This window comes from Malus sylvestris, chromosome 4 (assembly GCF_916048215.2).
Source record: "Malus sylvestris chromosome 4, drMalSylv7.2, whole genome shotgun sequence".
Taxonomy (NCBI): domain Eukaryota; kingdom Viridiplantae; phylum Streptophyta; class Magnoliopsida; order Rosales; family Rosaceae; genus Malus; species Malus sylvestris.
In genome coordinates this window covers 18,506,763-18,520,732 of record NC_062263.1, presented here as the reverse complement: position 1 = coordinate 18,520,732, position 13,970 = coordinate 18,506,763, and the positions used below count along the sequence as shown (strand labels likewise).

At 38.7% G+C, this 13,970-nt stretch overlaps 2 protein-coding genes, 1 long non-coding RNA gene and 1 pseudogene across 3 annotated transcripts; 3 read left to right on the top strand and 1 right to left on the bottom strand.

Moving 5' to 3' along the window:
- Positions 1-238: 238 nt before the first annotated feature.
- LOC126618170 (putative disease resistance protein RGA3) lies at positions 239-2,213 on the top strand (annotated as a pseudogene).
- LOC126618837 (uncharacterized) lies at positions 2,203-7,671 on the bottom strand. Its single transcript, XM_050287029.1, has 2 exons — positions 6,824-7,671; positions 2,203-2,496 (listed from the first exon to the last, which is right to left on the bottom strand). Exons 1-2 carry the CDS (start codon positions 7,644-7,646, stop codon positions 2,231-2,233), a joined length of 1,089 nt encoding a protein of 362 aa, XP_050142986.1. The 5' UTR covers positions 7,647-7,671; the 3' UTR covers positions 2,203-2,230.
- A 3-nt stretch (positions 7,672-7,674) lies between these two features.
- LOC126618169 (disease resistance protein TAO1-like) lies at positions 7,675-8,067 on the top strand. Its single transcript, XM_050286254.1, has one exon. The coding sequence runs from the start codon at positions 7,675-7,677 to the stop codon at positions 8,065-8,067; it is 393 nt and encodes a 130-aa protein (XP_050142211.1).
- A 2,209-nt stretch (positions 8,068-10,276) lies between these two features.
- On the top strand, positions 10,277-12,839 carry LOC126618852 (uncharacterized). Its single transcript, XR_007621878.1, has 4 exons — positions 10,277-10,338; positions 10,625-10,676; positions 11,624-11,683; positions 12,698-12,839. It is a non-coding gene; the product is annotated as an uncharacterized LOC126618852 (long non-coding RNA).
- The last annotated feature ends 1,131 nt before the right edge of the window (positions 12,840-13,970 follow it).

Genomic DNA, 13,970 nt, shown 5'->3' with positions numbered 1-13,970 from the left:
TGATGGATGGCAATCAATTCTAAACAATCGAATATGGGATTCACAAGAAGGAGAAGATAGGATCTTGTCGGTTTTGAGGTTGAGTTTTGATGAATTGAAATCTGCATCTTTAAAACGGTGTTTTGCATGATGTTCAATGTTCATCAAAGGTTTCAGAATTTCAAAGATTGACTTGATTCAATTATGGATGGCTCATGGGTTACTTCAGTGCCCTACTCCGAACCAAAGTAATCTAGAGATGGAGGATATGGGAAATGAATACTTTAATATTCTATTGGAGAACTCCTTTTTTCAAGATGTTGAAGTGAGTAGATATAGAACTACTACTATTTCCCATTGCAAGATGCACGATATTCTGCATGATATTGCAGAACATGTATCAAAATCAAAGAGCAAAGAATCCAATGAGTGTCGATATGTGGCGCAGATTTCTACCTCAATGCTACAGGGGATTCCAAAAAGAGGCGTACATAAATTGGGCTCAATCTTTTGGAATGGTGATGTTCTCGGTGACATCTTATCAAGATTTAAGGGCTTACGTGTGTTAAAATTATACGAGGCTGATAGCAATGAGTTGCCAATGTCAATTGGGGAGTTGAAACACTTGAGGTATCTAGATATTTCCAGAACAAGGATCAGGATGCTCTCCAAGCTTTATAATCTACTGACATTAAAGATGTTCAGACTCAAAGTTGAAAAGTTTCCAAGGGAGCTTCTTAATCTGATCAATTTGAGACATTCTTATTTTAGAAGAGATGATGAGATATATCCAGTTGGGGTTGGGCAATTGACTAATCTTCAGCATTACCCTTTTTCATTGTGGGTAAGGAGAGAGGTCGTGGAATAGAGGAGCTGGCTAGCTTAAAGCAATTGAGAGGCAAATTATCCATTCATAATCTAGAGAACGTGAGAGATGGAGAAGAAGCAAAGAAAGCCAAATTAGTGGAGAAGACAAACATTCGCGTATTACTCTTTGAATGGGGTGGAGACAGGTCACGGATCAAAATTAATGACGGGGATGTACTAGAAGGCCTTCAACTACCATGCACTAAACTGGAATATTTAGAGATACGCAACTTTATGGGTGAGACATTTGCATCGTGGATGATTGGGAGTCCCTTTCCTGCATTGAAAAGATTAATCATCCAGGACACCAAGAACCTAATTGAATGGATGGAAGTAGCAGAAAACATTGTTCTCCTTCCATGCCTCGATGAGCTGTTTACGAGGAATTGTGATCAATTGAGAAGTGCTCTAAGTCATTTTCCATCTCTTAAAAAGTTAGAGATAGATTCCATGGGTAGCAGCATGCCAATAGCAAATATAAGTAGCAACTTGGCCACTCTTACTTCTCTCTCACTAAAAAAGATAAAGGGACTTGATTGTCTGCAAGATGGAATGTTAAAAAACAACAAGAATCTTGCATACTTGAAGATAGAGGAATGTCCGGACTTGAGTTCTATTACTATGGATGATTTATTTGGGTGTTGCACTTCCCTTAAGTCCGTGCATATTTCTGATTGCCCTAAACTTAGGTGTCTGCCAGATGGGCTACAAACTCTTGTCTTTCTTGAGGAGTTGGATATATGGAGGTGTCTAGAGCTCATTCCAAATATGCACAGTCTCACTTGTCTCTCCAGATTGTATATTGAAGACTGTCCTCAGCTATCCAGACTACCTAACGGACTTGAATACTGCACTCCTTTAAGTCCGTGCATATTTCTAATTGCCCTAAACTTAGGAGTCTGCCCGATGTGCTACAAACTCTTGTCTCTCTTACACAGTTGTACATACGGAGATGCAGTTGTCTAGTGCTAATTCCAGATATGCATGGTCTCACTTCCCTCTGTGAATTATCCATTTATGACTGTCCTCAGTTATCCAGTTCACCTACTGGACTTGAATAATGCACTTCTCTTCAAACGTTGAAAATAATCAGCTGCTCCAGAATAACATCCATTCCATTTGAACAGGGCCTCCCATCCCTCCGCGAATTAGAGATTACGGATTGTCGTGAATTCTCAAGCCCACCGAGTGGGTTAAAATGTTGTACCTCTCTTCAGGATTTGACAATATCTTTTTGCAGAAAGCTAACATCCACTGGGATTCACAGCCTCCCACCCACCCTCCACTCTCTGGCGATATGTTATTGCAGGAGTCTAGAGTCCATTCCAACTTTACCAGGCTGCCCGTCCCTCCACAACAACAACAACAACAAAGCAATTTCCCACTAAGTGGGGTCGGCTATATGAATCCTAGAACGCCATTGCGCTCGGTTTTGTGTCATGTCCTCCGTTAGATCCAAGTACTCTAAGTCTTTTCTTAGGGTCTCTTCCAAAGTTTTCCTAGGTCTTCCTCTACCCCTTCGGCCCTGAACCTCTGTCCCGTGGTCACATCTTCGAACCGGAGCGTCAGTAGGCCTTCTTTGCACATGTCCAAACCACCGTAACCGATTTTCTCTCCTCTTTCCTTCAATTTCGGCTACTCCTACTTTACCTCGGATATCCTCATTCCTAATCTTATCATTTCTCGTGTGCCCACACATCCAACGAAGCATCCTCATCTCCACTACACCTACGTGTTGATGCTTCACCGCCCAATATTCTATGCCATACAGCATTGCCGACCTTATTGCCGTCCTATAAAATTTTTCCTTGAGCTTTAGTGGCCTACAACGGTCACATAACACGCCGGATGCACTCTTCCACTTCATCCATCCAGCTTGTATTCTATGGGTGAGATCTCCATCAAATTCTCCGTTCTTTTGCAAGATAGATCCTAGGTAGCGAAAACGGTCACTCTTTGGTATTTCCTGATCTCCGATCCTCACCCCTAACTCATTTTGGCCTCCGTTTGCACTGAACTTGCACTCCATATATTCTGTCTTTAATCGGCTTAGGCGATGACCTTTGGATTCCAACACTTCTCTCCAAAGGTTAAGCTTCGCGTTTACCCCTTCCTGCGTTTCATCTATCAACACTATATCGTTTGCGAAAAGCATACACCAAAGGATATCATCTTAAATATTAAGTTTGTGATCTTCGCTAGATTGCTCCGGTCATTAGTGTGGATAAGTATGTAAATGGATAGAGACAGGAAGCAAACACAAGATGTACGTGGTTCACCCAGATTGGCTACGTCCACAGAGTAAAGGAGTTCTCATTAATTGTGAAGGGTTTACACAGTATATAGGTTCAAGCTTTCCTTTAGTGAGTACAAGTGAATGATTTAGTACAAATGACATTAGGAAATATTGTGGAATAATGATCTCGTAATCACGAAACTTTTAAGTACCGAAGTGTGGTATCGTCTTCACTTGCCTTATCTGTCTCATAGGTAGATGTGGCATCTTCTTTGGAAGTACTCTTCCTCCCTCCAGGGGTGGTATCTTTAATTGGTGGAGATGCACAAGGTAATGTATCAATTTCACTTGACGCTTACTTGTAGTTTCAGGCTTGGTCAAGCGCGATACAAACCATGTAGTAGGAGTCCCCCAAGTCGCCGAGCTAGGGGATCTGCTGAAAGAGGTGACAGACAAGGTAAGCAATCAGATCTCCAAGTAATTAGTCCCAGATCAGAAGTTTGATTTCGAGTTCCGGCTGATTGTTATCCTTCTCCTTATCTTGCAGGTAGCATGAAGGATAAAGAGAAGAAAAGGAGAAAATGTGATATGAGATACTTTTGCTTTTGAAGAAGTAACTTTCCACATGCTTATTCTTGAACTGGGCTGGAGGGTTTTCTTGTTTCCGCCAGAGTATAAGGCCGACTGAAGAATTTGAGGGTCAAAACAAGTCCATCAAATCTAGAGTACGTTCGACCCTGCTGATATGGGATACTTTTGCTGTTGACAAAGTAGTGGATGTATCGGCACGTGTTCTGTTACGCTTGTCTCCACATGCTTCCTTGTATCCTTCTCACTTGCCCTATTTGTTCCTCAGGCAGATGTGGTATCTTCTCGGGAAGCATAAGATGTTGAAGATGAGTACTCGAGAGCAATGGGGTTCCAGGCAGTCAGTTCCGGACTGGAAGCTTGATTCCAAGTGCTGACTGATTGCTCTCTTTCTCCTTGTCTTGCAGGTAAGAACAAGGCCAAAGGAAAAGACAGGGAAAAAGCATGATATGGGATACTCTTGCTTTTAACCCTGATGATATGAGATATTCTTGCTCTAGTGTAGCTTGTTTGCAGAGGTATTCTCAGGGGGAAAGAAAGCTGAGTATTTTGAGAGGCTTCGTTGGGAGTGCCCTCTCAGATATGAGGAAGGGTTGAGCATTTTTGCAGGTCTGCCTGTCCGTTGAGGATGGAGGTCGACATATATAGGAGTCTGCCTAACAAGGAGTAATACTATTCTTTTACCCTGCTTGGTCATAGCACGGTAGTGGGAGTTGCCAGCTTCACGTGTTTTAACTCTGTCAGAGCACTTTGAAAAAGTGGTCTGTGGTATCTGGAAAGTTGATGTTACGTGTGAAGATTACAGACAAGCTTTATCCAAGGAGATCTGGCTCTCGAACTTGAGAAAGCGGTGTGAGGATTACAGACAAGCTTTATCTAAGGGGCTCTCGAAGTTGAGAAAGCGGTGCCTCTTCGGTTTTCGAACAAGCAATCCTGTCGGGGATCTGTCTCTCGAGATTCGGAGAACGGTGCCTCTTCGATTTTTGAGAAAGCAATCCTGCTAGGAGTCTGGCTCTCGAGATTCGGAGAGCGGTGTCTCGTCGCTTTTTGAGAAAGTAATCATGTTGGGAGTCTGGCTCTCGAGATTCGGAGGACGGTGCCTCTTCGATCTTGAAGCAAGCAATCTTGTTAGGAGTGTTTTCTCGAATGTGAGTAAAGTTTAGGCCTGTTTGCTAGTCTACCTTGCCACGGAGCACAGAGGTTGACCCACAGGGGCTTTCCAATTATCCAGCAATGGTCCTGTTCCTTTACCCTTGTGGGTAATAATATGGTAGCTAAACCTTCAAAATTTATGTGTCTAAACTTTGTTAGTGCTATTTCTTTGCTATTCTTTTACCCTTCTTGGTCATAGCGATGTAATGGGAGCTGCAAGCTTCACGTGTCTAAACTTTGTCAGAGATTTTTGGCAAAGTTATATGTGGTACCCGTGAGCTGATGTTGCGTGTGGAAAGTGAATGATTGAACAGTAACATTCACGTGCTTTCTACTTCACTAGAAATCTTAGATAGAATGCCCGTAATTTCCGCAAAGTTGAGTGTGCATGTGACAGGTGCTGACAAGACTAAAAAAGCAGGTGCCTATTCGATTTCTGAGATCGGCCGTCGTGGTCTCTGAGCAGCCCAGCTTTTGAGAAAGCAAGCGCCTCTTCGATTTCTGCGATCGACCTTCGTGGTCTTTGAGCAGCCCAGCTTTTGAGAAAGCAAACGCCTCTTCGATTCCTGAGATCGGCCCTCGTGGTCTCTGAGCAGCCCAGCTTTTGAGAAAGCAAACGCCTTTTCGATTTCTGAGCAGGCACCTCTTCGATTTCTGAAGCTCCATCGAGTGCGGATTTTTATAGAGGCTGGTATTAAGTTCCAAAGAACACTTGAATCTCCACCAGTAGAAGCTCCCTTCTTGCATTTCTAAGATCTTGATTTGTCCGACCTCTTTTCTCTTCAACACCTTTGAAAATGTCTGGCCCCTCCGACCGTCGTTTTGACTTGAACCTTGTTGAAGAGGCAGCCACGCCTTCTTCAGACAACATATAGCGCCCATCATTCTTATCCCCTACTGGTCCTCTTACCGTTGGGGATTCCATGATGAAGAATGATATGACCGCTGCGGTGGTGGCCAGGAACCTTCTCACTCCCAAAGATAACAGACTACTTTCCAAACGGTCTAATGAGTTGGCTGTTAAGGATTATCTGGCTCTCAATGTTCAATGTGCAGGTTCTGTGTCTAATATGGCCCAACGCCTATTTGCTCGAACCCGCCAAGTTGAATCATTGGCGGCTGAAGTGATGAGTCTCAAACAGGAGATTAGAGGGCTCAAGCATGAGAATAAACAGTTGCACCGGCTCGCTCATGACTATGCTACAAACATGAAGAGGAAGCTTGACCAGATGAAGGAATCTGATGGTCAGATTTTACATGATCATCAGAGGTTTGTGGGTTTGTTCCAAAGGCATTTATTGCCTTCGTCTTCTGGGGCTGTACCGCGTAATGAAGCTCCAAATGATCAACCTTCGATGCCTCCTCCTTCTAGGGTGCTGTCCAGTACTGAGGCTCCGAATGATCCCCTCCGGTGCCTTCTCTTTCTGGGGCTCTACCGACTGCTGAGACTTCTCCTAAGCAACCTTTGTGAAAGCTCCCTCTTGTTTGTTTATTTTCACTCGTGTATATGTACATATTTGTAACTTCTTAGAGATATCAATAAATAAACTTTGTTTCATTTCAACGTATTGTGTTAAATACACCAAAGCCTTCTTCACTAAGTTCTTTGAATTTTTCTTTTGTTGAAGCTTGTATGTTGAAGCTTTGTGAGTGGAGCATGTAGGTTGAGGTAATGTTCCCTTAATTTCCCGAGTGGGGAAAACTTCTCGATTGGAGACTTGAAAAATCCAAGTCACTGAGTCGGGTCGGCTATATGAATCTTAGAACGCCATTGTGCTCGATCCTATGTCATGTCCTCCGTTAGATCCAAGTATTCTAAGTCTTTTCTTAGAGTCTCTTCCAAAGTTTTCCTAAGTCTTCCTCTACCCCTTCGGCCTTGAACCTCTATCCCGTAGTCGCATCTTCTAACCGGAGCGTCAGTAGGCCTTCTTTGCACATTTCCAAACCACCGTAACCGATTTTCTCTCAGTTTTCCTTCAATTTCGGCTACTCCTACTTTACCTCGGATATCCTCATTCCTAATCTTATCCTTTCTCGTGTGCCCACACATCCAACGAAGCATCCTCATCTCCGCTACACCCATTTTGTGTACGTGTTGGTGCTTCACCGCCCAACATTCTGTGCCATACAGCATCGCTGGCCTTATTGCCGTCCTATAAAATTTTCCCTTAAGCTTCAGTGGCATACGACGATCACAAAACACGCCGGATGCACTCTTCCACTTCATCCATCCAGCTTGTATTCTATGGTTGAGATCTCCATCTAATTCTCCGTTCTTTTGCAAGATAGATCCTAGGTAGCGAAAACGGTCGCTCTTTGGTATTTCCTGATCTCCGATCCTCACCCCTAACTCATTTTGGCCTCCATTTGCACTGAACTTGCACTCCATATATTCTGTCTTTGATCGGCTTAGGTGAAGACCTTTAGATTCCAACACTTCTCTCCAAAGGTTAAGCTTCGCATTTACCCCTTCCTGAGTTTCATCTATCAACACTATATCGTCTGCAAAAAGCATACACCAAGGAATATCATCTTGAATATGTCCTGTTAACTCATCCGTTACCAACGTAAAAAGGTAAGGACTTAAGGATGAGCCTTGATGTAATCCTACAGTTATGGGGAAGCTTTCGGTTTGTTCTTCATGAGTTCTTACGGCAGTCTTTGCTCCTTCATACATATCCTTTATAGCTTGGATATATGCTACTCGTACTCCTTTCTTCTCTAAAATCCTCCAAAGAATGTCTCTTGGGACCCTATCATACGCTTTTTCCAAATCTATAAAGACCTTGTGTAAATCCTTTTTCCCATCTCTATATCTTTCCATCAATCTTCGTAAGAGATAGATTGCGTCCATGAAATTGGATATTGGTGGGTTTTGGAAGGGGCTCGATTCAGTCCCTCCGTTTCAGGTTATGCCACAACTTGAAAGCTTAAGCTTGAGGGGTTGGTCTAAGCTCAAGTCTCTGCCTGAACAAGTTCAACACTTTACTTCTCTAACACGTTTGAGCATATCCCATTTTGAAGGAATTGAGGCTCTTCCGGAGTGGTTGGGGAACCTTGCATCTCTTAAGTCCCTATATACATGGGGTTGCAGGAATCTGATGTATCTACCTACAGTTGGAGCTATGAAATGCCTCACCAAATTATACAGCATATCCTTTGATGATTGTCCTCTTCTAAAAGACAACTGCAACAAGGACAGCGGCCCGGAATGGCCCAAAATTTCACATATTTCAATTATCTGAGGTTTTTCTCGTTCTTTTTTTTTTCCTTTCCGGTTCTTGTGAGTACTGATCATGTAAATTTTTTTTCTCTCTTTTCAGTAAATTGAATTAGTTGATATGTTGTATGTATGTTTCTGTTTTGTTACTCCTAGACTACGATTTAATGTACGTGATATGAATTTTGTTGAATATAACTCACATCAGAGAATTCAAAAAATAAAATATAATTTTTTATCATAAAATTCAAAGCCTGGTTAGTTTTTTTAGATAACTATAAGTGATTAAGTTGAGACAATATTTGTATAGTAAAAAGTTGATCAGTGACTGTCTCTTTAAATATTTGATAATTTTCAACTTTACAAAATTGTAACAAGATATTTTTACATCATGATATGCATCTAGTTACTTGCCTAGTCCAATCATATCCTCACATCTCTTTTGGTTGTTCTCCACTCTCCCCACTTCAGTTAATCGGTGAATTAGCTGAAATAAGGATATGGTTTATATTATTAGTTGGAAAAAAATAAAAAGAAAGTTTGTCTCTGAGTTTTGAAGTGTTGTTTGTATTCAGACATGCATTTAAAGGTACCATTTGTTGTAGTCAATTAGTTAAAATTATGCTCAAGTTTCTGACATATTCTGTTTAAATCTATAGTTGACAGGGTCACAATTCAGGATCTTCAATTTATCGATAGTTGACTGAGCCATAATTCTGGGTCATTCACCCTAAAGGTACCCACTGTTTCTTTCTAAACCTTAAAAGAAATCTGGTATTAACACCAAAGTTATTATTTTTAATTGGTTCCTTGAAACAGGTTTTTGTTGGGACAGTTGTAGCAATGCTCGGGAAGGCTATTTTTGTTCTAATCACGAGTAGCGGAAACTCCCCAATTGCTTGCTCATTTTCCATTTGGTTTCAGATCGCTCAGCTTCTCTATCTTCACCCATCGTTGCAAATTGCATCTTCGAATGCCATTATGTTCCCCCAAATTTTGCAGCTCTCAACCCACCATATCCATTTCTGCATATCATTCAACTCACTCTTTCTCTCATCAAATCAAAACCCCAGATCCAATTCTTTCCCTCATTAGAACCCATAACATCATCTGAATTACAAGACTGGTGCGTGGGGAGTATGCATGTGGCAGCTCCAAGGATTTGAAGACCCAGAGAAGAAAAATGAGGAGGAAGAAAAGGTAATATCTTGAAAATTTGATTATTTTAATGTTATAATTGCAGACCCAGAAGGATAATTATGTGAATTACTGAGTTTTCGAAAGAAAGTAGCTTCGATTTTTTGATATTTGGCAGGCAAGAGAGAAGGAAGTGAAAATCAGAAAGCTTTAGAGGATGACGGATTGGGTTCCGAAGCTCTGACAATTCTGACTGAGAAAGAGTTCAATAACAAGGTAACGGAATTCAATGTTTTGTGTTTGTTATGGAGGCGTATTTGCAACAGTATAAACCCCTTCAAGTCTTAAACAGATTGGAATACACGATGTACAAAATGCAAAGCACTTCCGATTTGCAAGTCTTTTTTTTTCCTGCTGTGTTCACACCCAACTTAATTTAGTTCCATTCTATCACCTAAATTATATCATAAGTAATCCATAATATAGCAACAACAAACATTGTTAATTAGCCAAGTTGCAACATATTTACATTTATAGAGGGCACGCAGGGAGCATATGATGGTTCTTGCATATATATTCTCCTTGAGAAGGCAGACATGACTGTGACATTTGGAACACATTTATACTCATGAGGCATTGGGGTAAAGTGACTGTGTTCTGTTTTTTGTTGTTATTTATTTATTTGGAGGGATAACGTAACCTTTTACCGTTTGTTGGAAGGAATATTAAAAGCACACCCTATTTTGTCAAATTGTTCTGAAGCATTTGATGATGATTTTAGAATTCTCCTGACTTTCTAACTGAAATTTGTGCCAAGAGAACCCAACTAAAGTGGTTTGCTGCTCCACTTATGAAGTATTAGTGTATTATTTGTTGTTGTTAGAGTTTTTATTGGATTTTGTGTGGGATTGTTTGATTATTTTGTTATTTTATTGGGTTTTTTTTGTGAAATTTGTTCGACTATTATATTTTGGTTTTGTCAATTACATTTTACTGTGCTTCGTGGTGTAGAATCATCCTAGAATATCAATGCCTGAGATGGCTGATAAAGGATAAGGTGTTATTTGATTGTTTTATCTGTTTTTAGTTATTGGTGCAGAGCTTGAAGGAAGTTGTGGATAACTGCACTGAGGTTCTCACCATGAAAAAATTTGTCAAGGTGTGGATAACTTATGTTCCTTTTTGGATGATTAATTGTGTTAAACTTATGAGTTTATCTCTACGAAATGAATTTACTCACATCTTTATAAAATGAATTTTACTTTTTTGTAGGATTCTTCATTTAAATTTCTAGGGTTTAGGTCAATGTTTTCATTTGAATTTCTAGGTTCTTTTGATGTGAAGATTTGGGAAGTAAGGGATTGGGTTTTCAAGAAACACTAAGCGCTCGAAAGTTTCTCCGCACAATTTTTCCAGCCTTAACTTCTTTGTTAACTTCTGTGCAGGGCTTTGGCATTCTCTCATTCAAGCATCAAAGAGGCTTTTGGCTGATACGAGGTTCGTTTCCTAGCTCTAAGGTGACTGTCTCTACAGTTTCAACTAGAATATAAAATATCAAAGCCCTAGTCATATGCCTCAAAAATTTTACCATCATGTGACTTACATTAATCGAATTATAGGTAATTAATTTAAGATCTGCCAAAGTAAATACAACTTTAGGCACACAATAATTTTATTCTATTGTAGTTTTCTTAGATACTAATATAATTACGTTTTTTTTGAGTTATGAACAATAATAAATGAAAACATAATTGAAGAAAAATGATAAAAACTCAAATAAGAATGCAAATTCCCACTTTCGATTTGTACATTAAAGCCATTTTCTGTACTGTTCATTCTTGCATATCACCATGCATATGATGGATCATATTTCCGTCTTCAATTTTAATGGCATAAGCCATTGCGGATCAGAGCTGTAAAAAAAAGCAAACTACATGACTCAAATTACCAAATTGGAACCATGAAAACGAAAATAAAAGATCTCTAAACTACAAGGTGCAAAACTGTGATTGGCCAATTTATGTATCTGCATCACATCATATCTAATATAGTAACAAACTAATTAACAATAAGTAAGATTGATTTGATGATGTTGAGGCTTTTGATCATTGTTTTATAACTTGCTTTTGCCCTTTGCTTTGTTACAAATGGGTATAAAAGTCACACATTCCACTTCAGTTAACAACTACTGTATGGTATGTTTTCTTTTTCAATCATTAGATACCAAAGCTTACAATTTTCAACCTAATTCCAAACATTAAGCCAAGTCCATTCAACAAGTTTTCGAATTTAGATTCTTTTAATAATTATACCCTTTGTTCACTATTGATCTTACCGTGCACTCTTTATTTTTTTAGTATGTTTTTATTTGTCAATGTTTTAGTCGAATTATTTGTCAATGTTTCAGTACATTTGTATTTAATTGATTATGTTTGTGTCTTTAGGGCTTTAAAACGAAGTTTCAAGTGTTTCTGAATTCAGGACAACAAACTCTACATGTCAAGGTAAGCTATTTAGAGTTTTGGTCTAGTTTTGCCTAATATTGATTTTAAATTACTACTACTACTACTACTACTAGTAGTAGTATAAATTGGCTTTGGGGGCTAAGCTTCCACTCTTCTATGTATGATATATTTGAGAAGTGATTTTAGTTGATGGTTATGTAAAATATTATGTGTTTGGAACTATAAATTTGGATTTGAAAATGGGTTTTCTGTGGAAATGGCTCTAAGGTGACTAATTAACTGTGTTTCTCTCTTATATTGAGTTCTTGATTGTTTATGGAGCTTTTGTCCAATTTTCTTTTTGTTTAGAAAGTTTGAATTTGGAATTGGTTTTCTATGAATTTTTAGATTTTGTTGTATTAGCTTAGTGTAAAAGTTGTGTACAGTAAGAAGCTTTTCGATTTTGGTTTTTTGCTTATGTTTTATTTTGTAACAATAATAAAGAATAACCATATGATTCTGTGCAACGTTGAATGATTATATTTTCACATCTGCAAAATTGTACTAGCAACTTAATAAGACATGGACTGCAAGTTTAGGCTTAATAAACTTGAAATAGAATACATTTTGCTTTTGGAAAAGTACACATGATGTGGGTATTTAAAATGTTTACCTGCACACAAAATCACATTTTCTTCAATAGTTCAACTATGGTACCATAACTTCAAAACCTATCATTGTTAATAAGTGAATAAATACCGTGGTTGAATATCAAAGTCTGTGGAACTTTAGATAAGTTTAGAACAGACCAGACCAAAGGGTTGTTAGAATCCCCTGATGGCATGGCTAATGAGATTGGTTCAGTTGCATATACAACTGAAGTTCTATCAACTTTAGTCTGTTAGTAGAACAAAAAACGTTTATTTCATTGTTTCGTTTTTTCATGTGAAAAAAACATTTATTGTTTGAAACTTTCCATGGTGCTTTGTTTATAAAAGATTCAGGATGGGGATTATCTAGCTTTCATTAATTGGCATCTTTATTTTTAAGTTTCGTCTATGCTTTTGTTTGTAGGATCAATTTGTGAAAGAACATAGCATATCATAGGCATTATCAATTTATTAGCTGAAGTATTGTAGCTATTTGCACGACTCCAACAAGTCACCCAGTCATACAATGGGCTTGCACGTCTGTAAGCTCCCCATCCCCCTCCCTCTTTCCCTCCCTCCATTTTCTTCTTATAAGTTTCGTACTAACATAAATTTGTACATCAGTAAAATAGAAGCAGCTATATTTTGAATAACTCTTTATATGTATTAAGAGTTGTCAACAACTGCTCTATATTTTGTGTAAATACTTTGTACATGTTTTATATAAATAGTGTTTACATATCTATGCACAATGCTTACAACACATTCAGTTCCTTATTCTAACACTTATATACAATGCTTATAATTCATTTGACGTTCCTGGGGCAACGCGTGGGCTAAAGCTCTAGTATCTACTATTTGACATAGGCATCTGTTTAACTTCTGGCCAAACATAAACTTTATTCAAGGTTGCTCTGTTTTGTACTGACTATTTTTTACTTATATATGATTGGAATTTGCAATAATACATGTATGGCAGCACATACTGCATTCAGTTCATTAAATATGTTTTCATCAAAATGTTAGTTTACAACTTCCAGATTTAAAATTGACGGTCTTCCTTATTCTTTTGCAGTGAGATTATGGGACAGGCTATTTTGCAACTTTTGTATTAGGGGATTTTGGTTGCTGTATTGATGAATTAGTACTGCTGTATACTTCAATGCAACTTTTAGCCATCAAAAGGATATTCTCGGATAGCAACAATCTGATATCTTTAGGATGATATGAGATTGCAAACCAGTTCAGATTTGAGGGGAGTGGGTCAATGTTGAATGGAATCTTCAAGGGAGACCAAGCAAATGTTCAAGATTAGTAGCATTCTAGGCGGGTATTAAGATGTCATACAAGAAGCTTTATTGATAGAGTGGAAGCATTCTTTTGAACAGGACACCGTATATTCATCTTACTACGAGTACTATACAATGTGTGTATCATCACGAGAACGCTTACAAGTTGTAATTAAACATTTTTACTTTTTGGCAATAATTGTAGTGCTAATTTTACATATGCGTGAGAAATTGTTTGTTTCACAGGTAGCAAGGTGGTATTGTATAACATAGTTGCAGGCCCTGCTAAAAAGAACATCTTGTACATTGACAAGGTAATGTCTCTTATCCGTCTAAGCCAATTTTTGAGCATCTTGATTATGTTTGTGCTAATTGGTGTTTCTTAATACTACTGCTCCATTCAAATTG